This window comes from Scyliorhinus torazame, chromosome 15 (genome assembly GCF_047496885.1).
Source record: "Scyliorhinus torazame isolate Kashiwa2021f chromosome 15, sScyTor2.1, whole genome shotgun sequence".
NCBI lineage: Eukaryota > Metazoa > Chordata > Chondrichthyes > Carcharhiniformes > Scyliorhinidae > Scyliorhinus > Scyliorhinus torazame.
Window position 1 is genome coordinate 5,416,882 of NC_092721.1, and position 26,074 is coordinate 5,442,955.

General features: G+C 48.0%; 1 protein-coding gene across 6 annotated transcripts in view; it reads left to right on the forward strand.

The window, feature by feature from the left end:
- Window positions 1–26,074, forward strand: part of LOC140391483 (ankyrin repeat domain-containing protein 10-like) — a 122,402-nt gene that overhangs the window by 45,842 nt on the left and 50,486 nt on the right. For 3 of the 6 annotated variants that reach the window (XM_072475999.1, XM_072475994.1, XM_072475996.1), the window contains one exon: window positions 16,484–16,636. In XM_072475999.1, the coding sequence (XP_072332100.1) occupies window positions 16,496–16,636 (141 nt within the window). In that variant the 5' untranslated portion in view covers window positions 16,484–16,495. Of the gene's footprint in view, window positions 1–3,603; window positions 3,820–8,124; window positions 11,621–16,483; window positions 16,637–26,074 lie in introns of those variants that run through there. The other 3 variants (XM_072475998.1, XM_072475997.1, XM_072475995.1) reach the window with 3 other exon arrangements.

Genomic DNA, 26,074 nt, shown 5'->3' on the forward strand with positions numbered 1-26,074 from the left:
GGTCGCTGAGCAAACTGCCATCACCAGGGATCCGGTCACTGCGCAAACTGCCACCTCCAGGGATCCAGTCACTGAGCAAACTGCCATCACCAGGGATCCGGTCACTGAGCAAACTGCCATCACCAGGGATCCGGTCACTGAGCAAACTGCCACCTCCAGGGATCCGGTCACTGAGCAAACTGCCATCACCAGGGATCCGGTCACTGAGCAAACTGTCATCACCAGGGATCCAGTCACTGAGCAAACTGCCATCACCAGGGATCCGGTCACTGAACACACTGCCACCTCCAGGGATCCGGTTACTGAGCAAACTGCCATCACCAGGGATCCGGTCACTGAGCAAACTGCCACCACCAGGGATCCAGTCACTGAGCAAACTGCCATCACCAGGGAACCGGTCACTGAGCAAACTGCCATCACCAGGGATCCGGTCACTGAGCAAACTGCCACCACCAGGGATCCAGTCACTGAGCAAACTGCAATCACCAGTGATCCAGTCACTGAGCAAACTGCCACCTCCAGGGATCCAATCACAGTGCAAACTGCCATAGCCAGGGATCCAGTCACTGAACAACCTGCCACCTCCAGGGATCCAGTCACTGAGCAAACTGTCATCACCAGTGATCCAGTCACTGAGCAAACTGCCACCTCCAGGGATCCAGTCACAGTGCAAACTGCCATCACCAGGGATCTGGTCACTGAGCAAACTGCCATCACCAGGGATCCAGTCACTGAACAAACTGCCATAACCAGGGATCCAGTCACTAAGCAAACTGTCATCACCAGGGATCCAGTCACTGAGCAAACAGCCATCAACAGGGATCCGGTCACTGAGCAAACTGCCATCACCAGGGATCCGGTCACTGAGCAAACTGCCATCACCAGGGATCCGGTCACTGAGCAAACTGCCAACTCCAGGGATCCAGTCACGGAGCAAACTGCCATCACCAGGGATCCGGTCACTGAGCAAACTGCCACCTCCAGGGATCCAGTCACAGTGCAAACTGCCATCACCAGGGATCCAGTCACAGTGCAAACTGCCATCACCAGGGATCCGGTCACTGAGCAAACTGCCACCGCCAGGGATCCAGTCACGGAGCAAACTGCCATCACCAGGGATCCCGTCACGGAGCAAACTGCCATCACCAGGGATCCAGTCACAGTGCAAACTGCCATCACCAGGGATCCAGTCACGGAGCAAACTGCCATCACCAGGGATCCAGTCATGGAGCAAACTGCCATCATCGGGGATCCAGTCTCCGAGCAAACTGCCATCACCAGGGATCCAGTCACGGAGCAAACTGCCATCACCAGGGATCCAGTCACGGAGCAAACTGCCATCACCAGGGATCCAGTCACAGTGCAAACTGTCATCACCAGGGATCCGGTCACTGAGCAAACTGCCATCACCAGGGATCCGGTCACTGAGCAAACTGCCATCACCAGGGATCCAGTCACGGAGCAAACTGCCATCACCAGGGATCCGGTCACTGAGCAAACTGCCATCACCAGGGATCCAGTCACGGAGCAAACTGCCATCACTAGGGATCCGGTCACTGAGCAAACTGCCATCACTAGGGATCCAGTCTCCGAGCAAACTGCCATCACCAGGGATCCAGTCACTGAGCAAACTGCCATCACCAGGGATCCAGTCACAGTGCAAACTGCCACCTCCAGGGATCCGGTCACTGAGCAAACTGCCATCACCAGGGATCCGGTCACGGAGCAAACTGCCATTGCCAGGGATCCAGTCACTGAGCGAACTGTCATCACCAGGGATCCGGTCACTGAACACACTGCCATCACCAGGGATCCGGTCACGGAGCAAACTGCCATTGCCAGGGATCCAGTCACTGAGCAAACTGCCATCACCAGGGATCCAGTCACTGAGCAACTGTCATCACCAGGGATCCGGTCACTGAGCAAACTGCCATCACCAGGGATCCAGTCACTGAGCAACTGCCATCACCAGGGATCCAGTCACTGAACAAACTGCCATCTCCAGGGATCCAGTCACTGAGCAAACTGTCATCACCAGGGATCCAGTCACTGAGCAAACTGCCATCTCCAGGGATCCAGTCACTGAACAAACTGCCACCTCCAGGGATCCAGTCACTGAACAAACTGCCATCTCCAGGGATCCAGTCACTGAGCAAACTGTCATCACCAGGGATCCAGTCACTGAACAAACTTCCACCTCCAGGGATCCAGTCACGGAGCGAACTTCCATCTCCAGGGATCCAGTCACTGTGCGAACTTCCACCTCCAGGGATCCAGTCACTGAGCGAACTTCCACCTCCAGGGATCCAGTCACTGAGCGAACTTCCACCTCCAGGGATCCAGTCACTGAGCGAACTTCCACCTCCAGGGATCCAGTCACTGAGCGAACTTCCACCTCCAGGGATCCAGTCACTGAGCGAACTTCCACCTCCAGGGATCCAGTCACTGAGCGAACTTCCACCTCCAGGGATCCAGTCACTGAGCGAACTTCCACCTCCAGGGATCCAGTCACTGAGCGAACTTCCACCTCCAGGGATCCAGTCACTGAGCGAACTTCCACCTCCAGGGATCCAGTCACTGAGCGAACTTCCACCTCCAGGGATCCAGTCACTGAGCGAACTTCCACCTCCAGGGATCCAGTCACTGAGCGAACTTCCACCTCCACAAATCCAGTCACTGAGCGATCTTCCACCTCCAGGGATCCAGTCACGGAGCAAACTGTCATCACCAGGGACCCAGTCACGGTGCAAACTTCCACCTCCACGAATCCAGTCACTGAGCGAACTTCCACCTCCAGGGATCCAGTCACGGAGCAAACTGCCATCACCAGGGATCTGGAATGAACACTGCCTTATCAATGAAGCTCTTTATGACTTAAGGGAGGGTTTTACCTTTGGCACTTTGCAGATAGACTCTGGGAATAGACAGCTGCACAAGCAGAGAGTGGTCAGCACATTGAGCTGAGCGGACATACACATCAGACAGAATTCCTCCGCACAGCACGCATACAACCTGCACAAACGTGCTAAAGTCACCTAGTCTGAAATTTCCACGCGCTCCCTGGCCTATGAGCCACTCACCCTTGAAGGAAACACTGAGGATGTTACACGCTGACATGGCGTCTCGTGGTCTGGTGGATGACGCCCCAGTGAAAAGGTTCATTTTGCTTGCTTCCTGCTTAAAACAAGCACAAGCGTTTGGATTGCAGCAGAGTCTGAATGTGTTGTAAATTCACTGAGGGACTTATCCAACAGAGTAGCTGAGGAGCCATGTCAGTCCCAGTATCTGCACGTTCTCACTTCACACCTATTTTTAAAGGTGTTTGTGCTGTCTGCTCTGCAGCCCCCCAGACCTCTGCAATGTTGCCCTGATGCAATGGTTGCTTCTGAGTTTACTGAGAAGATTGTGCAGGAAAAGCGATGTTAGAATCACACAAATTAAGCACACTCCTGCCTAGTTTACACATTACTGTCAATGAGGTTGGGAGGAATGCCTCCAAACTGACGAGACTCTGTATTAAGTGCTGCCCTTCCTAATTCACTTTGTTCCTGTATATTGTTTTAGGTACGCTCTAACCTTCTCTTTGTACAAATTGTTGTGAAGATTATTAGGTACTGGATCGCAGTGCTTGCAAGTACAGGTTGATTGGTTGATTACAGCTTTGAAATTTCATTGATACGCTGCGAGGCGGGCCATCAGAAGCACTGGAGCATTCATTCTCTGCTGCTGGCCAGCTCCAAGACAACCGTTTGTACAGAGGTAACATCCATTTAAAGATAGCAACCGCAAGGAAAGGAAAGGGAACAATGTTTTCACCCAGTACGTTCAAAACAAAAAGCCTTGTATTTTACACTGAGCGTAAGAAATAGCTAAGTTAATACTGTGGTGTTTGTACAAAGCTATGGTACATTTCTGGGCACCGTTTAGAAGAATGAGGTGAACCCAATGGGAAAGCTGCATCAGACAGTCACTGGGGTCATCCACAGGGATGAGAGGGCTGAGTTCACCAACTCAAACTGACAACTTTCTTTGCTCTGGCTGAGATGGTTAAGGAATGTCTTAAAGAAGGTTTTCAAAGATACAGAAAGGCAAATATTGATTAATTCTTGGTAAGACAAGAACAATAGAGCGCAGACTTACCACCAAGGGAACTTTAAGGGAGTGTGTAGAATGTGGAATTCTCCTTGCCAGGCAGCAGGATTAATTTTAAAGGGAATTTGAGTTTCTTGGGGATGTCTTATGTGTAGGGCGTGAACTGGAAACTAGGACTAGGAATAAACAGGCTAAGGGGGTACAATAAACCAAATGGCTGGCTCCACATTGGAACAATCTGATTTTATTTAAGAATTTGTTCTGCCAAGCTGACAATTGAACTCTCCTCATGCAGTGATTTGTGTCTTTAGAGAAAGCTTATTTTCCTCTCCATTCCTGACAAATGATCATTGCACAATGACCTGCCATATTGTCCATGAACAGACTTTAACAAATGAACTGTTCCAGTGTTAATGGTGCTGTGCCATGGCACCTCTTGTGTTTCTGATGGAGTCCTTTTGGTATTCTCCTGTCCCTGACAATTAAATAACAAAAGCCTGGTACAAACAGGGTAATTACTTCTAAATACTCCCAAATGGTAGTTTCTGATATTTGCTGCAAATTACTATTGAGCCCTGCAGCCTGACATTGTGTAAAGAATATACCATGGCCTCCCTTTCCACTCTCCATACAGATGCAGCAAAAGCTTGGCTGGACCCACCCCCAAAAAAGGGAAGTCGGTTCATATTTTCCAGACTGCAATCAGTGGATATTAGTCGGGGACAATAAGGATATCATGGGATATGGAGCTAAGGTGGCAAAATGAGGTTGACAGGACCGATCAACCATCAACTGATTAGATGGAGGACCAGGTTGTATGGCTTCCTCTTGTGGCTGTTTGCTGTGGGTTGGCAGGGAAATGGTGGATAGAATGGAAATTGAGAGTATAAGCACTTGTGCACAAGCACAGTGCACGAATAAGGGACTGCACAGAGTGTACAGGACTGACAATTTTCATTGCGGAAGTGTTCAGGACACATTGGTTTCTTTGTGCACAAGTAAGGCACCGACTAGTTTCACTGCGTGTGTAAGGGACTGACTAGTTTCACTGTGCACCTGTTGGGGACTGACTAGTTTCACTGTGCATCTGTTGGGGACTGACTAGTTTCACTGCACGTGTACGGGACTGACTAGTTTCACTGTGCGTGTGTACAAGACTGACTAGTTTCATTGTGTGTGTACGGGACTGACTTTCCCTGTGCGCGTGTCCGGGACTGACTAGTTTCACTGCGCGTGTTCGGGACTGACTAGTTTCACTGCGCGTGTCCGGGGCTGACTAATTTCACTGCGCGTGTCCGGGACTGACTAGTTTCACTGCGCGTGTCCGGGACTGACTAGTTTCACTGCGCGTGTCCGGGACTGACTAGTTTCACTGCGCGTGTCCGGGACTGACTAGTTTCACTGCGCGTGTCCGGGACTGACTAGTTTCACTGCGCGTGTCCGGGACTGACTAGTTTCACTGCGCGTGTCCGGGACTGACTAGTTTCACTGCGCGTGTCCGGGACTGACTAGTTTCACTGCGCGTGTCCGGGACTGACTAGTTTCACTGCGCGTGTCCGGGACTGACTAGTTTCACTGCGCGTGTCCGGGACTGACTAGTTTCACTGCGCGTGTCCGGGACTGACTAGTTTCACTGCGCGTGTCCGGGACTGACTAGTTTCACTGCGCGTGTCCGGGACTGACTAGTTTCACTGCGCGTGTCCGGGACTGACTAGTTTCACTGCGCGTGTCCGGGACTGACTAGTTTCACTGCGCGTGTCCGGGACTGACTAGTTTCACTGCGCGTGTCCGGGACTGACTAGTTTCACTGCGCGTGTCCGGGACTGACTAGTTTCACTGCGCGTGTCCGGGACTGACTAGTTTCACTGCGCGTGTCCGGGACTGACTAGTTTCACTGCGCGTGTCCGGGACTGACTAGTTTCACTGCGCGTGTCCGGGACTGACTAGTTTCACTGCGCGTGTCCGGGACTGACTAGTTTCACTGCGCGTGTCCGGGACTGACTAGTTTCACTGCGCGTGTCCGGGACTGACTAGTTTCACTGCGCGTGTCCGGGACTGACTAGTTTCATTGTGCGCATGTACGGGACTAACTAGTTTCACTGTGTACCTGTACAAGACTGACTAGTTTCACTGTGCACCTATACGGGACTGACGAGTTTCACTGTGCGCGTGTACAGGACTGACTAGTTTCACTGTGCGCGTGTACGGGACTGACTAGTTTCACTGTGCGCGTGTACGGGACTGACTAGTTTCACTGTGCGCGTGTACGGGACTGACTAGTTTCACTGCGCGTGTCCGGGACTGACCAGTTTCACTGTGCGTGTACGGGACTGACTAGTTTCACTGTGTACCTGTACAAGACTGACTAGTTTCACTGTGCGCGTGTACCGGACTGACTAGTTTCACTGTGCGTGTACGGGACTGACTAGTTTCACTGTGTACCTGTACAAGACTGACTAGTTTCACTGTGCACCTATACGAGACTGACTAGTTTCACTGTGCGCGAGTACCGCACTGACATGTTTCACTGTGCGCGTGTACGGGACTGACTATTTTCACTGTGCGTGTGTAGGGGACGACTAGTTTTGCTGCGCTTATAGGCGACTGTTGGTCAGTCTTTGGAGCCCAGGTTAAATTTCTCAATATTTATTCGCACCTAAATAACCACCTTCAGTCTCTCAAGATGGTTGGATTGTGTCTGTCTGCAGATGGTTATTAAAAGGCAGGAATTTGTTGTGGAAGTGCCTGCTCCTTTAGTTACTTTGGTTAGATTTTCAACATAAACTCTTTTTGCTTCATTTAAACTGTTGTATGAAAGACCCGGTGGATTTGTGTCAATGCAGATAATGGAGGCTCGGTTTATTTGTGTTGAGAACTGGTTCCTGGAGGTGAGATCATCATCTCTGAATTTTTCAACTCAGCTTGTCTTTTGTCAGCTATTTTTTTAACTGTGATTATCCTTTAAGTACTGTGCAAAATGCAGAATCAGGAAGGTCAGCACAGCCACTGCCTAAAATTAATGCATTGCAATCCGCTATTCCTTCAGATTCTTCTGCAATATCTGCTTGCCTCACTCTCTCCCCAAATATTCCATTGTGTTCCGCCCTGGGTCTAGATTGAGGCATGATGTGGGTTCAGTTTACCTGCTCCTTGAGAACCTTCAATTCACCAGTGGTCTGCCCGAATCCGTTCATGTCCCAGTCCCTGGTTCTTTGTACTCTTCATTGCTGAGAAGCAAATTGTCTTTTCTCTGCCAAGTCTCCAACACCTGAATGTCTTTCTCTGACGGTGAGCAGGAGTGTGTACCAGGTTCTGGATGTGGTGGTCCCTGTGCCAGTACAGACTCTCCTCCAGGATTTGTGCTTGTTTCCTCCAGCTACTCCTCCCTGGGTCCAGTTAACGTCTTGTGCTGTTGCCACGCACTAGTTGGTTCTTTCCAGCAATCTGTCAGGTGTTAAGACTCCCACCTGTAGCTTGCGCCTTCAGTCAAATTTTCTGACCCCACATGCCGCTATTTGCCATTCTTCTGCCCAGCTGGCACCACCAGAAACACTGCTCATCCATCTCATTCCTCATTATGGGATCTTGCTGGGCAAAATATTGGCCGTCACTGCACCTGGACAAGTAGCAAACTGGATGTGATGTACTTTGGGAAGCCATATAATGAATCTTTGTTCTTCTTTCAGTTGACCTGTCTTCAGCCAGTTATATGAAATTGTGTTATGCCAGGTTGATCCAGTGAGCAGGCTGCAGTGTTTTGAGCAAGCAGGATTATAAGCTGTTTACTGTTGGGGTGAGGGTTTGTATCAGATTGCTGTAGCAGTTGTTTTCAATTGAAGATGCCAAAGGCACTGGAAATGTACTGCCAAGAGCAGTCAGCAGAATTATTTTTAAGTTATGAGGACATGAATATATAAATATATGTGCCAGATTGTTACAAAACATCTGCAGTAACAGTCTGAATTGAACTTTGAAGAACATTCGACAGATCCCTTCTGAAAGCCACTGACCATTATTTATGGTAAGCACAGATATTTCTGATGGTTTCCAAGTTATTTCAAAATGTTTCAGTGAATTTACTTCTGTTAATGTTCCTTCATAACCTTTGAGGTTTGTCAGGCCATTTAAGGACCCATACAATGGAAATAATTACGGTGCTTTCTGTCTGAGTAAACATTAAGGCAACAGAAATGAAAATGAGCAAAGACTATGAATCACCAATTAATTAGAAAGAGCTGCATCGCTTAATTAAATCAATTCATTTTGTGATTTAATTGGCAGTAGCTCTTTGTGGCAAAAATCAGGTGTATTTTTGTATAACGCACGTAGTGGTTTCTCCCCTGGTACCCACGGGGTTAAAAAGCAGATTCACTCACAGAACATGGCCCAGTTTGTTTCAATGCGAGGGGTCCAGAGTTTGCGTGGTGTGGGAAAGCACTTTATTCAAACACAAACCTGTGCCATTTATTTGTTTGCTGCTGGATATTGGTGATGCTGCCACGACTGTGTTTGCTGACTTGTTGGGTGCTGGTGAACGTGATGAGATCCTGTGCAGATAGGGTTGAGTTTGGGGATTACAAGATAATAGTCCAATGACAAAAAAGAATATCACATGGAATTTACAGCACAGAAACAGACCATTTTCCCCAAATCAAAATGATTTGTGACTTGGGAGGGGAATTTGCAAGTTATTGTGTTTCATAGGATTGGTATATTTATTGGTAATAGAGGCTGTAGTAGACATGTTGCTGCAGAATATCTTTTGGGTTATATGCACTGTAACCGTAACATACTAATACCCTAGTTTAAACCAGTGGTCGTGGATAGGGAGTCCCGTAATAGGGGCTTTGTCCTGGGCTTCTTCAGTGTTGTGGCTACTATCCAGGAAAATAGGTGGAATTCTATAATGTTGCTGACTTGAGCAGTCAGGTATTGAACTGCTAGTTGCTAGGAAGCCTGCCTCTGATCTGCTCTTGTATCATATTTGATTGTCAGCTCCTTAAAATGCATTTAAATTTGTGCTCAGTAAAGTTTTGTAAAGTATTTCTCAGCCTGCCTTGTAGAAGTTGGATAGTTCCATCAGAGAGAGACCAAAGAAATACTCAATGGACAGCTAAGAACAACCAAGTAAAGATTGATATTCAGAAACCTGTTTGATTTGTTGCACGTTGCAGCTTAGTTCAACTGCTTTGACCGCTGTTTTCTATTTTACAAAGTTGAATATTTAAGCCAGAATCTACTGTAAATCTGGAGTGGGTCATTGCCGCTGTCACTTATTCATAGAATCTCTACAGTGTAGAAGCAGGCCATTCGGCCCATCTGCACTAACACTTGGAAAGAGTAACCTACCGAGGCCCACGCCCCGACCCTTTCCCCATAACCCAGTAACCCCACATAATCTTTCGGGCACTGAAGGGCAATTTAACATGGCCAATCCACCACGTCATTGGACTGTGGGGGGGACCGGAGCACCCGAAGGAAACCAGGCAGACACGGGGGAATTGAACCCGAGTCCCTGCTGCTGTGCAGCAGTGCTAACCACTGTGCTACCATGCCAATGTACTTCATAAAAGGTGTTTGCAGCCAAGCTGTATGTTTATTCTACCACCATCTGAAGCTCAGGAAGTACAGTTTATAACATGTAACTGATACCTGAGTGTTTACAAGTTAGCTTGAGATTAAGATTAGGTTAGATCTACATTTATTGTCACGTGTACCGAGGTACAGTGACAAGTATTGTTATGCGCACAGTCCAGGCAGATCGTTCCATACATGAAAAACAGAGGACATGGAGTTTTTTTTTAATTGTCTAATTGAGGGGTAATTTTAGCATGGCCAATCCACCTACGCTGCACATCTTTGGGTTGTGTGGGTGAGACCAATACAGACACAGAAGAATGTGCAAACTCCACACGGATAGTTACCTGGGACCGGGATTGAACCCGGATCTTTGGCGCCGTGAGGCAGCAGTGCTAACCACCGTGTCACCTTGCCGCCACTAGGACATACGATACAGACACAATGTAACTGCTTGACATGGACATCGGGAGAGGTTTTTGAGTGTAGTGCTAACAGTAGAGAAGATGTGTAGAGAGATCAGTTCAGTCCATAAGACTGTCATTCAGAAGTCTAGTAACAGCGAGGAAGAAGCTGTTTTTGAATCTGTTAGTGCGGGTTCTCAGACTTTTGTTTTTTCTGCCCAATGGAAGAGGTTGGAAGAGAGAATAGCCCGGGTGGGAGGGGGTCTTTGAATTATGCTGCCCGCTTTCCAAAGGCACAGGCAGGTGTAGATAGAGTCAGTGGATGGGAGGTGGGTTTACGAGATGGAGTGGGCTGCGTTCATGACTCTAGTTTCTTACGGTCTTGGGCTGAGCAATTGCCATACCAGGCTGTGATGCAGCCAGAGTGGATGCTTTCTATGGTGCGCCTGTATAAATTGGTAAGAGTTAATGTGGAATTTGCACAGTTTCCTGAGGAAGTATAGGCGCTGTTGTGCTTTCTTGGTTGTAGCGTTGATGTGGGTGGACCAGGACAGATTGTTGGTGATGTGCAGACCTAGGAATTTGAAGCTGTCGACCACCTCCACCTCGGCACCATTGGTGCTGATAGGGCCAGGGACGACACTTCGCTTCCTAAAGTCAATGACCAGCTCTTTAGTTTTGCTGACATTTGAGGGAGAGATTGTTGTCATTACACCACCTCCCTCCTGTATTCTGACTCATCGTTGTTTGAGATCCGACCCACTACGGTCGTGTTATCAGCAAACTTGTGGATGGAGTTGAAGTTTAAAAGTTCTGTCTGGTTCTACATTCACTTAAAACAGCAGTCTAACACTGAACTCAAGAATAATACTTTGAGGGAAAAGCATCAAATACTTCCCTCCCCAATAAACACTTGGTCAAGCTAACTAGGTTTTGAAATACAACAATGTTTAACTTTGGGGCAGTCAGATTGTTTTGGAACAACACCATTGTTTGGTTCCCTGACAGTCTTGCTGTGCCTTTTCAGCTAGCCTGAGATTCACATTTTAATCATGGCTGGGGTAGGATCATAAGAAAAGGGGTAGGAGTTGAACATTTAGCCCCTTGAGCCTGCTCCACAATTCAATAAGATCATATCTGATTGTGGCCTCAACTGCACGTTCCTGCTTGTACCACGTAACCTTCGACTCTCTTGTTGATCAAAAATCTGGCTTAACTCAGCCTTGAATATATTCAATGAATCCGCCTCCATTGCTCGAAAGGGGGGAGAATTCCAAATGCTAAAGATTCTCAGAGAATAAATTCCCCCTCATCTGTCTTAAATGGAAGACCCCTTGCTGTAAGTGGTGCCACCTAGAATGAGATTGCCCCAGAAGAGGAAACATCCTCTCACTACCCACCTTATCAAACTCCCTCAGAATCTTGCCTGTTTCAATGAGATGAACTCTCATTCTTCTAAATTTGTTCAATCTTTCCTTGTAAGACATCTCTCCATTCCAGGAATCAGCCCGGTGAACCTTCTCCGAACTGCTTCCAGAGCAAGCAGGGTAAGTTACTTTACTAGACTAAAACTCTACCCATTACTCTAGGTGTGGTCTTACCAGTGCTCTGTCCAGTTGTAGGAAAACCTCCCTACTTTTATACTCCATTCGCTTTGCAATAAAGGCCAATATTCCATTTGCTTTCCTAATTACTTTTACCTGCTTACTGACATTGTGTGATTCATGCTCAGCGATACCCAGATCCCTCTGTACTGCAGCAGTCTCTCTCTTTAAATATTTTGCTCTTCTATTCTTCCTGCCAAAGTGGTCAACCTCACATTTTCCCACTCTGCATTCTCCTTAAGTCCCCCATGGAGCACACTAGGCCCACATTTTCTTGCACACTAGGCCCCAGAGTTTGCACCTTTGGTGAATGGCCTTTTCCAGTTCACTTGGAGTGAGAGAAACAAATACAGAAAGCAAAGAGACGAGGGGAAGCGAGGAGAAAACCAGAAACCGAGTTATTCCTGGGGCACACTCTTCCAGTTCCAAATATTAGTTGGATCACAAATTTCCACTAGAATATTGACGAATTTCCAGCTACGTGGAGCACGCAATCCAGACTGACTCCAGTGCAGCATTGAGGGAGTGCTGCAGTGTTAGTGCCAACTTTCAGGAGAGATGATGAACTGAGGATCTGACTGTCCCCTCTGGATTTGAAAGATTCCATGGCATTAATTTGTTTAAGAACATGGGAGTCTCCCCAGTTCTGGCCAATATTTATCCTTGAACCAACATCACTCAACAGATGATCTGGTCATTACCACATAGTTGTTCTTGGGCTGAATGGCCTATTTACTGATCCTATTTCTTATGGTGTAACACATTCCCTGTATAGTCCTGGTGTCTGAATGGTAACATTCATGCCTGCCTAAGTATTTTGCATGCATGTTCTTCTACTGTTAAAAAAATTACTTGGTGCTTTCTCAAGTTAGTTTAAGATAGAAATTGCAGATGTGCGAATCATTGCCTGTTGCTGCGTTTATCACAGTAGTTTTCTCTCCAGTGACATCTTGTGTCTTAGTCCACATCTGTTGATCCTGCCAATAATTGTTTAACAGACGTGCCACTGGTGTTAAAATTAACTGCAGCATGTGTTAGCGTAACAAATGAGAAGGTTGGCAGAGAAATTGTATTGGAAGAACATAGCTATTGAGTCTCTGTAGAAGAGGTGCATCTGTGGGGAATAAATCGTGCAATATTGAAGAGCTAATCCTGAAGTATCTACCATATGTACAAGATGTGATTATTCAATTGCAAACAGCTGACTGAATAAAGCTTTGTCTTTTTAGCAAATGGCAGACTACAAAGCTAAGCAGGTGGTTTATGGCAGACCATGGCATCACTCTTTGCCCTTTTTCTTAACAGGGGTGATGTCTGAGCTGTTGCACAGCTTGAGAGAGGCAAATATATTTCTCCATTGGTGTCTTCTCACCCTGGTTAGAGGCTGTTGGGGGCAATGTGAAATTCTGATGGGCTGATGAGAAGGACGTGATCACAGGCAGAATTCCCTATTCACAGTGTCTCATCGTGGGGACGTTGACTCTACACCACGACAGAGTGCTTTGCAGTTTCGCACTTTGTCTTTCTGAGCAACCGCTTTGGATTTTGCAGCACGGAAGGAGACTGTTCAACCCAGTTGGGGACTCTGGAAGAGTTCTCTAATTCGCCCCACTCCCTATGTCTTCCCCCATAGCCCTGCAACCATTTTCCTTCCAAGTATTTATCCAATTCTCTTCTGCAAGTTATCATTGAATCTGCTTTCCACTGCCCTTTCAGGCAGCGCCTTCCAGATACCCACAACTCGCTGTGTAAGGGAAATAACCCCCACATCTCCCCCTCTGGATCTTTTGTCAATAGCATTAAGTCTGTGCCCTTTGGTTATCAATCATTCCTGCCAGTGGAAATAGTTTTCTCCAATCTGCTCTTTCAGAAGGATTCAAGGGCAACAGAGTGTGAATTAAAGTTTACATGGATTCTACCTTCATAACAGTGAAGGTTATCAGGAAAATTAAAACAATTGAGAGCAAGTTTGTCCTTGGTCCAAAAAAAGGAAACTGATGCATACGTTCCTAAACTACAGGAATATGTTTCATTGTCTTTACCTGGCAAAAGCTACCAAAAGAAATCTAGAACATGCCTCATTGAAGCTATCTCTTTGGTGCCCTTTTCTTTGCCTCCTTTGCTATATACGTTGAGAGGAGAAAAACTTTAAAAGCTGCCTGAAGCAGCAGAGCTCTTGGTGCTCAGCGTGCAGTTTCGATGAAGTGTTGGATAATGGATTAGACTGTTCCTGGAGAATGAGTAATTCCACGTTAAACAGCTCCTGGAGTACGAGTGGTTGCATCTCTTGAAAGAGACGTTAAATTGAAATTCTTTGCCTGCTCAGGTAGATGCAAAAACATTGATGCAATTCTGAGAAGGGCAGAGACTGCTCTGAGTTCTAACACCACCTAGAAACGGGGATTATAGGAAGTAAAAGTTATTTTGTCTGCCCTAGGATTAACCTGTTCCTGGGGTACAGATAGTCAGACCATAAATACTTGAGTATTTGACATCTAGGTAAACATTTGTCTGCGTGAAGCTGGTATCACCCTGCACTGGCCCTTGTGGATACCTAAGATGCTAAGAGTGCATCGATGTTTGCTACCCAACCGCCGGTTTTGCTGAGCTGAATGTTTCATTGTTGGAGGAATCTCAATACAATATTCTGCATGCTCATGCTGGAGGACGTCCTGTCACAGAGCCTCAGGTGCCTGTGTGAGAATTGTGGCTATGTCAAAGACTGTTCAGATTGAGCTCCCAAAAACCTACTCCTGCCTCAAGCCTTTAGTTACAATATGAAAGGCAATATGAATTTGTAATGTAAAATAGCATCTGCTAGAGGAGGTGTGGATACCATTTGGTTCAATAAATAACTGCTCCACTCTTTTAATCTTGTTCCACTTGATTCCTGTGACATATAAATTGTGTGTGGATGCACTTAAGATCAAATAAACGTCACAGGACAGAAACAGGCTGTTTGGCCTAACTGGTCTATGTCGGTGTTTGTTTTCCATGAGCATTCTTTCTCCTGATTTTATCATACCCTATCAGTGTATCTGTCTCCCTCATGTTTATCCATCTCCTTCAATGTATCTGTTCTATTTGCCTCAACTACTCCCTGTGGTAGTGAGGTAGTTAATGTTATGTTGAACTGCTTTGAGTTTGGTCTTCCAGACCAGGAGCCTTATCTATGGACAGTGAACAATCTCACTGCCAGTGACTGGGAAGATCCCGGCAGAGATACAACATCTTTTTTACCACAGCCTTAGATGATGGAAGCATAGCAGCCCGGCAGCAAGCCTCTCACTGCTGTCCATTTCAGATGGTCCTCTTTATTTGCAACATGGTTAAATGCAGCAACACATCGTCCATACCAAACTTGAAGAGGCTGGAAAGGGGCATCAATGTCGAGCACAGAGAATTTGCATTCGGAACTTTGATTCCTTTTGCCATTTCATCAAAAGGCTGGTGAAGATTGACATTCTTGACGGTGATGTAGCAAACTCAAAAACCTCTCCATTCCTCTGAAGTGGTAGCAAAGAGCTAGTGGAAGCACGATGGTTGTGATGAACCCATCTGTGTTGTCAGCTTCTGTGATTCGTATAGAATCCAGTATCTTAAATAATGCCAAGTGGCATTTAGCAGCAAGTTCATCTCTATAACATCTTTGATATAGGGAAAGTGCCCCAAGGTGCTTCAGATGGATGGGGGAGGGGGGCAGCAGGAGGAGGGATTGGGGGAGGGGAGTGGCTGACAGGAAACCAGCCAAATCCGTAAGTTGCCCTCAATATGTTTGGGGAAAGTGGTAAACTAAACTATTGCTTTCGAGCAATTTCTGTCAAATATTTATTTTAAAAATGTGTTTCACAAGTCCTGTGGAGTTTTTAAAAATATATGTAAGTGTCAGCTGAGAATGGGCCTTGGGACCTGGTGGGTAGGACTGCAATGAAATCTTTCTTCCCTTTCCCCTAATTTAAAACACAAAAGCATATTCATGCTTTACACTCTTTAAAAGAGTATGTCCATCTTGGAATTTTAAATGAACAAAGTGGGAGTCTACAGACATTTGATTTTGGCTTTCCTAAATGCTTTCTGGGGATTCTCCTGCTTCAGGTCACCACTGCATTTGTCCATCTCTTCATCAAACTGCTGCCCTTCCACAAAACACAGACTTGGATTATCTCCTTCTGAACCAAATCAGAATTGAACACTTTATTTAAGGATCAAGTTCATTTTCAGAATAACCATTGGTCACTGCTCACCAGCATTGTGATCGTAACTGGGAAAAGCCTTTAGGTTGTCTCCAGGTAATTTAAAGTCACCATGAGTCACATGCCGATGTTCCAATGTACAAATTATTGGATGCCGGTTGATTTTCTTGCCTCAGGTTGAGGTTCGGGCACCGATAGCTGCCAGATGTTCATGCCTTTGCCAAAAGATTCCAAGTTGTAATTTTCTTTCTTATCACCTATAGACCTGAGGAAGTAAAGCTTTTTTTTAAAACGGGGGCTTTATTTTCTAATAATGGGAGTGTTGTTTGGCTTCACCTTTCTAGGACTCAGTCTATCTAGTGCAGAGTTTGTGTCTGTCAAATCTGTGTGCTCTCGATGCCTGGAGCCTGCAGGGTGCTGTTGCTTTGACAAGGTTGAAAATGGAATATTGTTTTTTGAAGTAATACTCGGCTGACTGAGAACCTGTAAGGCTACAAATTTCACTGTTAGTGTCATTATTAGATTTTCAGGGATTGCTGTCATTGCAATGAATGGGTAATAGTTAGACCAGGTAAATAAATAGTCATTCACTTTGTTCTCTTCTGTTTTGTAGCTGGAGTGTGTAATGCAGTTGGTGCAGGCAGGAGTTGGAGTCAACATCACAACATCACGATTTGCTCAGACTCCAGCCCACATTGCAGCTTTTGGAGGACATCCCCAAGGCTTGTTGTGGCTGATCCAAGTGGGAGCAGATTATAATATACAGGTAAGCCTAAAGTGTAGGGAGAACTTTAAGATTCATTAGGGTCTGTAACTTAATGTTAGACTTGTTCAGAGACTCCTGTCTGGCACTGCCATCATCATCTTCTGACATTCCGGAATAGTTTTGGTTTGTGCGCCTGCTCCCACCGCCTTCATCATGGCCACCAGAACGCATTGCGTTCGCTGTATCTAATTCCTGTCAAAACAACTATACAGAATGGGACAAGAACCCAGGGACCTGCAATTCAGATGTTAGAAACATGATACCGCGCTGCTGCTGAAGCTGTCAGTTTTTCACAGAAGTTTACAATTCAGCATGGGAAAATGCAGGAACTGTGTGTGCCCCTCGTCACATCTTGTATCTCTGACTGTGAGTCTGTGCATCCGCCTGTCTGTGCCCGCTCAGTTTTTATTCCTCTCTTTTTTTCCACCTGTGTCTGTCTCAATTTACATCACTGCATGGGTTTCTTTTTGTTCTGTTGTGGGATGTGGGCACCGCTGACGAGGCAGGTTACCCATCTATAATTGCCCTTTAACTGAGTGGCTTGCTGGACCATTTCTGAAGGCATTTAAGAGCCAATCATATTGCTGTGGGTCTGGAGTCACAGACCAGATTTCTCTAGAGGACATTGGTGGACCAGCTGGGTTTCAACAGCAATCGATGATAGTTTCACTGGTAGTAACGAAGCTAGTTTTATAGTTGCAGGTTTATTAATAGCTGCCATGGTGGGATTTGAACCCATAATAATCATCTTCATTAGTGTTACAATTGGCTTACATTAACACTGCCATGAAGTTACTGTGAAAAGCCCCTAGTCGCCACATTCCGGCACCTGTTCGGGTACACAGAGGGAGAATTCAGAATGTCCAATTCACTTAACAGCACGTCTTTCGGGACTTGTGGGAGGAAACCGGAGCACCCGGAGGAAACCCACGCAGACACGGAGAACGTGTAGACTCCGCACAGACTGACCCAAGCCGGGAATCGAACACGGGTCCTTGGCGCTGTGAAACAACAGTGCTAACCACAGTGCTACTGTGCCGCCCCTCCCTGAGCTTGGTGCGAGCCTCTGGATCACGAGTACTGTGACACTACCCCTACACCATCATCTCCCCGTGTTTGTTTTTGTTGCTGTGTCGCAGTCACTTGAATGCTACAAGACTAGTTTTTATAACAGTCCAATTCAAATTTGGCAACAAACTACTGACTAGTTTAAAAATCAGATTAAAGTCCAACAGGTTTGTTTCGAATCACTATCTTTCGGAGCACTGCTCCTTCCTCAGGTGAATGAAGAGGTAGGCTCCAGAAACATATATAGAGACAAAGTCAAAGATGCAAGATGATACTTTCAATGCGAATCTTTGCAGGTAATTAAGTCTTTACAGATCCAGAGAGAGGGATAATCCCAGGTTAAAGAGGTGTGAATTGTCTCAAGCCAGGACAGTTGGTAGGATTTCGCAAACCGAGGCCAGATGGTGGGGGGGTGAATGTAATGCGACATGAATCCAAGTCCCAGTTGAGGCCGTAAACTCTTGTGCGGAACTTGGCTATATGTTTCTGCTCGGCGATTCTGCGTTGTCGCGTGTCCTGAAGGTTGACTTGGAGAATGCTTACCCGAAGATCAGAGGCTGAATGCCCTTGACTGCTGATTCAGCCTCTGATCTGTATGGCCTCAACCGGGACCTTGGATTCATGTCGCATTACATTCACCCACCACCATCTGGCCTGGCCTTGTGAAACCCTTCCAACTGTCCTGGTTTGAGACAATTCACACCTTTAACCTGTGATTATCCCTCTCTCTGGATCTGTAAAGACTTAATTACCTGCAAAGGCTCGCATTCAAAGTATTGTCTGGCATCTTTGACTTTGTCTATATATATGTTTCTGGAACCTACCTCTTCATTCACCTGAGGAAGGAGCTGTGCTCCAAAAGCTAGTGATCTGAAATAAACCTGTTGGACTTTAACCTGGTGTTGTAAGACTTCTTACTGTGCTCACCCCAGTCCAACACTGGCATCTCCACATCATAGTTTAAAAATGCTTGAGCTTTCTCGATATGTTCAATTGAATTTATGGATTTAATTCCAAATTATTTACTGTAATTAGGACACAAGATATTTTAATAGATCCCGACTGCACAGATAAACTGTTCAGAATGCTGTGAAGGATTGCATTTCAACATATGCTCTGGTATTTTGTTTGGAATATTTCCATCATTGTTTTCCTATGAGAGTACTGCAAAATAAATCTCGCACTGCAGAGATTAACAGGGACTTAAGTTATCAGTTACGGTTCAATTAATTTATTTAAAAATTTATTCAACTCCTCTCCAGACAGTCCCAACGTCACAAAGTGCTTTGTGGTCAGCTCTGTCAGCACTGAGCCACGGGCAGGGAGCGCTCCCTCAGCACTGAGCTCCTGGCAGGGCAGCGCTCCCTCAGCACTCAGCCCCTGGCAGGGCAGCGCTCTCTCAGCACTCAGCCCCTGGCAGGGCAGCGCTCCCCCAGTACTGAGCCCCTGGCAGGGCAGCGCTCCCTCAGCACTGAGCCACGGGCAGGGAGCGATCCCTCAGCACTGAGCTCCTGGCAGGGCAGCGCTCCCTCAGCACTCAGCCCCTGGCAGGGCAGCGCTCCCCCAGCACTGAGCCCCTGGCAGGGCAGCGCTCTCTCAGCACTGAGCCCCTGGCAGGGCAGCGTTCCCTCAGCACTGAGCCACGGGCAGGGAGCGATCCCTCGGCACTGAGCCCCTGGCAGGGCAGCGCTCCCTCAGCACTGAGCCCCTGGCAGGGCGGAGCTCCCTCAGCACTGAGCCCCTGGCAGGGCAGCGCTCTCTCAGCACTGAGCTCCTGGCAGGGTGGACCTCCCTCAGCACTGAGCCACGGGCAGGGAGCGCTCCCTAAGCACTGAGCCCATGGCAGGGCGGCGCTCCCCCAGTACTGAGCCCCTGGCAGGGCAGCTCTCCCTCAGCACTGAGCCACGGGCAGGGCGGCGCTCCCCCAGTACTGAGCCCCTGGCAGGGCAGCTCTCCCTCAGCACTGAGCCACGGGCAGGGAGCGATCCCTCAGCACTGAGCTCCTGGCAGGGCAGCGCTCCCCCAGCACTGAGCCCCTGGCAGGGAGCGCTCCCTCAGCACTGAGCCCCTGACAGGGCGGCGCTCCCCCAGTACTGAGCCCCTGGCAGGGCAGCGCTTTCTCAGCACTGAGCATCTGGCAGGGTGGACCTCCCTCAGCACTGAGCCACGGGCAGGGAGCGCTCCCTCAGCACTGAGCCCCTGGCAGGGCGGAGCTCCCTCTGCACTGAGCCACGGGCATGGCGACACTCCCTCAGCACTGAGCCCCTGGCAGGGCAGTGCTCTCTGAGCACTGAGCCCCTGGCAGGGCAGTGCTCCCTCAGCACTGAGCCCCTGGCAAGGCAGCGCTCCCTCAGCACTGAGCCCCTGGCAGGGCAGCGCTCGCTCAGCACTGAGCCCCTGGCAGGGCAGCGCTCGCTCAGCACTGAGCCTCTGGCAGGGCAGCGCTCGCTCAGCACTGAGCCCCTGGCAGGGCAGCGCTCCCCCAGCACTGAGCCCCTGGCAGGGCAGTGCTCTCTGAGCACTGAGCCCCTGGCAGGGCAGTGCTCCCTCAGCACTGAGCCCCTGGCAAGGCAGCGCTCCCTCAGCACTGAGCCCCTGGCAGGGCAGCGCTCGCTCAGCACTGAGCCCCTGGCAGGGCAGCGCTCGCTCAGCACTGAGCCTCTGGCAGGGCAGCGCTCGCTCAGCACTGAGCCCCTGGCAGGGCAGCGCTCCCCCAGCACTGAGCCCCTGGCAGGGCAGCGCTCGCTCAGCACTGAGCCCCTGGCAGGGCAGCGCTCGCTCAGCACTGAGCCCCTGGCAGGGCAGCTCTCGCTCAGCACTGAGCCCCTGGCAGGGCGGAGCTCCCTCAGCACTGAGCCCCTGGCAGGGCAGCGCTCGCTCAGCACTGAGCCTCTTGCAGGGCAGCGCTCGCTCAGCACTGAGCCCCTGGCAGGGCTGCGCTCGCTCAGAACTGAGCCCCTGGCAGGGCGGCGCCCCCTCAGCACTGAGCCCCTGGCAGGGCTGCGCTCGCTCAGCACTGAGCCCCTGGCAGGGCGGCGCCCCCTCAGCACTGAGCCCCTGGCAGGGCAGCGCTCGCTCAGCACTGAGCCCCTGGCAGGGCGGCGCCCCCTCAGCACTGAGCCCCTGGCAGGGCGGAGCTCCCTCTGCACTGAAATGCAAGCCTGGATTATGTGCTAAATTCTGGAGCAGGGCTTCAAGATGTGGCCTATTTTACTCTGAGGCAGGAGTGTGACCACTGAGTGATGGATGACTCTGATGTTCAAAATTGGCATGGTTCCCAACCCCTTTTACATTGATTAAAGTTTTGGTGATATTTTTCTTGGACTAGATTGATTGCCACTTTAATGTTCTGTGCCTGACTGCCGCGGTTAGATGGGAAAATGTAGAATTCCCTTTGGCCAGCCAATGTCAGTGCGAAACATTGCAGGATCAGATTATCGTTCCAGCACCTCAGCTGTGTGCACGGACTCATTCTGGTCACACTGTGACACTGCCTTTTTCCACATTAGTTTTGTTTGCTGATTGGATCTTTCTGAGCCTTGTGATTGAGTGACGGCAGCATTGCTGGGAATGATCGGCATTCATTCGAGGCTGAGATATTTTTCTCCTTAAAAACAAAAGCGACATCACAGTGATAAACAAGCTCTTTGCAGATTTCAGTTCCATCCGAGTAATCCTGTATCTTTCGACTGCCAATTCAGAGCTTGGAGTGGGTGCCAAGAAATAAAAATAAACTGCAATGCCTGTGACTAATGGGGAATTAATGTTTTTTTGAAGCTTACAGAGACTTTGAAATGGGGGCAGGACTTCCTTTCCCTCTCAACTCATGGAAAACATTCACTCAGGAAGATCGTAAGAAAGTTTGTTGCCTGACTCTGGGTTGGATTGGTTATGCTGAGCCCTGCAGCGTAACATAGAAACATAGAAATTCAGAGCAGGAATAGGCCGTTTGACCCTTCAAAGCCGTTTGACCCTTCAAAGCCTGTTCCGCCATTCAGGGTGATCATGGCTGATCCTCTATCTCAACACTACACTCTCCCCGTACCCCATGACACCTTTAGAGTCTAGAAATCTGTTTCCATCTTAAATGGAGCCCTCCACAGCCGCTGCGATGGAGAATTCCACAAGCACGCCACTCTGAATGAAGAGGTTCCCCCTCCTCTCAGTCCTAAATGGCCTACCTTGAGCCCTGAGACTGACCCCTTGTTCTTGAATCCCCCAGACAGAGGAAACATCATCCCTGCGCCTAGTCAGCCCAGGGCCCTGTCTGAATTTTATACATTTCAATTAGATCCCCTCTCATTCTTCTAAACTTCAGTGAATTCAGGCCCAGTCAACCCAGTCTTTCCTCGTGCAACAATCCTGGCAACCCAGGAATCAGTCTGGTGAATCTTCGCTGCACTTCTGTGGCGAGTGTAACTTTTATTAGATAAGGAGATGAAAACGGCGCACAATACTCCAGGTGTGGTCTCACCAAGACCCTGTACAGCTGCAGTAAGACATCCTTGCTGATGGACTCGAACCCTCTTGCAATGAAAGCCAACATACCATTTGTTGACCTGCTTGCTACACTTGCATGCTTGTTTTCAGTGACTGGTATACTAGGCCACTTTGCACTTTGTACACCAACGGTTTCCAGTCTTTCACCATTTAAATAATACTCTGCCATTCTGTTTCTCCGTCCAAATTGGATAACTTCACATTTATAGGATCCCGACGGTGCAGAAGGAGGCCATTCGGCCCATTCTTTTTAAAAATCAATTTAGAGTACCCAATTATTATTTTTTCCAATTAAGGGGCAATTTGGCATGGCCAATCTACCTAACCTGCACATCCTTGGGTTGTGGGGGTGAAATCCATGCGGACATGGGAGAATGTGCAAACTCCACACGGACAGTGACCCAAGGCCGGGATCGAACCTGGGACCTCAGCGCCGCAGTCCCAGTGCTATCCATTGCGCCACACGCCGCCTGATTCGGCCCATTCGATCCATAGAAAGGACACTTTGCCCATGTCCACTCTGCCCTTTTCCCATGACCTAACCTGCACATCTCTGGACACTAAGGGGCAATTTATCACGGTCAGTCCACCTAACCCGCACATCTTTGGACTGTTGAAAGAAACCCACACATACACAGGGAGGATGTGCAAACCCCACACAGACAATGGCCCACGGTCGGAATTGAACCCGGTCCCTGGCACTCTGAGGCAATAGTGCTAACCACCGTGCCGTTATACTGCATTTGCCATGTATTTGCCCACTCAGCCAACTTGTCTAGATCACCTTGAAGGCTCTTATCCTCCTCGCTACTCACATTTCCACCAAGTTTCATTTCATCAAGGGGCTTTTCACTGACTTCATTGAAACCTACTTGTGACAATAAGCGATTATTATTATTATTATTATTATTATTATTATTATTATTATTATTATTATTATCAGCACAATTGTAAGTATTCCATCTGGTTCATTCATCCAAATCATTGACACGTATTGTGAATAGCTGGGGTCCAAGCACCAATCCCTGTTGTACCCCGTTAGTCACCGCCTGCCCATTCTCTTGTTTCCTGTCTGCTAACCAAATTCTCAATCCATGCCAGTATATTACCCCCAATCCCATGTGATTTAATTTTGCACACTGACCTCTGATGTGGGACTTTTGTCAAAAGCTTTCTGAAAATCTAAATATACCACATCCACTGGTTCACCCTTATTCTGCTAGTTACATCCTCAAAATAGTAGGTTTGTCAAATATGATTTCTCTTTCATAAATCCATGTTGACTTTGTCTAATCCCGTTGATGCTTTCTAAATGTCCTGTTATCACATCCTTTATAACAGACTCTAGTATTTTCCTACTACAGATGTTAGGCTAACCGGTCTGTAATTCCCTGCTTTCTCCCTCCTTTTTTCAATCGCGGGGTTACATTTGCCACCTTCCATCTGCCGAGACTGTTCCAGAAGCTACAGAACTTTGGGAGATGACAACCAACAATCCACCATTTCCATGGCTGCCACTTTTAGTAGCCTGGGATGTCGATGATCAATCCCTGGGGATTAATCCGCTTTCAGTCCCAGTAATGTGTCCAGCATTATTTTTCTAGTCATACTAATGTCCTTCATCCTTGACCCTGGCACCAGGGAGGCAACATGCCATCTTGGTGTTATAGAGTCATACAGCACAGAAAAGGCCCTTTGTCCCATCAAGTCTGCGCCGGTCCAAGACAACCACCTAACAATCCTATTTCCCAGCACTTGGCTCATAGGACTGTCTGCCTTGGGATTGCAAGTGCATATCTAAATACTTCTTAAATATTATGAGGGTCTCTGCCTCCATCCCCTTTCAGGCAGCGAGTTCCAAACTCTCACCACCCTCTGGGTGAAAAGATTTTTCCTCACATCCCCTCTAAACCTCCTGCCCCTGATCTTAAATCTCTGCCCCCTGGTCATTGATCCCTCCACCAAGGGGAAAAATATTTTTCTGTCTGCTCTATTTATGCCCCTCATAATTTTATACATCTCAACCGTGTGTCCCCTCGGTCTTCTCTGCTCCAAGGAAAACAACCCCAGTCTGTCCAATCTCTGTTCATAACTAACACTCTCCAGCCCAGGCAACACCCTGGTAAATCTCTACCCTTTCCAGTGATATCACACCCTCCTATAATGTGGATTCCAGAACTGCACACAATACTCTAGCTGTGGCCTAACCAACGTTTTATATAGTTCCAGCATAACCTCCCTGCTCTTAAACTCTATGCCTCGGCAAATAAAGGCAAGTATACCATATGCCTTCTTAACCACTGTATCCACCAGCCCTGCTACCTTAAGGGGCGGGTGTACATGCACACCAAGGTCCTTCTGATCCTTGGGGCTTCCCAGGGTCCTGCCGTTTATCATGTATTCCCTCGCCTTGTTTGTCCTGCCCAAGTGCATCACCTCACACTTATCCGGATTGAATTCCATTTGCCACTGATCAGCCCATCTGACCAGCCCGTCTACATCCTCCTGTAATCGAAGGCTATCCTCCTCACTATTTACCACCCCACCAATTTTTGTATCTGCAAGCAAGCCGATCAACCCTCCAACGTTCATACCTAAATCATTTATAGACACCACAAACAGCAAGGGCCCAACACTGTTCTCTGTGGGACATCATTGGACGTGAGCCTCCAGTCAGAAAAACACCCCTCGGCCATCACCCTCTGCTTCTGCCACTCAGCCAATTTTGGATCCAATTCACCCAATTTCCCTGGATCCCATGGGCTCTTACCTTCACTATCAGCCTCCCATGTGGGATCTTATCAAAAGCCTTGCTGAAGTCCAAGTAGACGATGTCAAATTAATTTCCCTCGTCTACACACCTGGTCATCTCTTCCAGACATGACTTCCCCTTAACAAAACCATGCTGATTAAATTAATAAATCCCTGTCTCTCCAAATGCAGATTAATTCTGTCTCTCAGAATTGCTTCCAATAGTTTCCCCCCCCACTGAGGTTTGACTGACTGACGTGTTGTTTCCTGGTTTATTCCTTCCTCCCTTCTTGAATAATGGTACCACATAGGCTATCCTCCAGTCCTCCCACACCTCTCCTGTGGCCAGGGAGGAATTGAAAATTATTGTCAGAGCCCCTGCTATTTCCTCCCTTGCCTCACTCAACAGCCTGGAATACATTTCATCTGGCCCTGGAGATTTGTCTACTTTTACACCTGTCAGACAACCCAAGAGCCTCCTCTCTGTCTGTGTTAATCTCTTTAATTTTATTACAGCCATTCTCTGTGATTTCTATACCCACACTGTCCCTTTCATGAGTGAACACTGACACAAAGTATTCATTTAGAATCCTACCTACATCCTGCTGCTACACACACAAATTACCTCTGCAGTCGTTAATGGGCCCGGCTCTTTCCCTAGTTATCCTTTTACCCTGAATTTCCCTTAGTTTACCTGCCAGTATCCTTTCATGCGCCCTTTTTGCCCTCCTAGTTTCCTTTTTAAGTTCCCTCTTGCACATTCTATATGCCTCTAGGGCTTCTGCTGTTTTGGGCCTTTGATGTCTGCCGTAAGCCATAAGTATGATTCCATAAATAATTTTAAAGTGAGTTGGACAGGTATTTGAGGATGAGGAACATGCAGGGCTCTGGACGCTTGGTTGTGCTGCCGCTCGAGCATGGCTGATGAATGCTGGAGTGGCCTTCTGCTGGTTTCCCGGCAGCCTTCACGCCTCGTGGGATCTGTCCAAGTGTTGTGAGGCGTTGGAGTCAGGCATGCCTTAAAGGGGGCGGGACCAAATGCCATGCGCAAAAGTCTTTTAAACAGGCTATGGCAAACTTACCTGGGATCCACCGGCCTCACGGGATCTACCGGCCTCC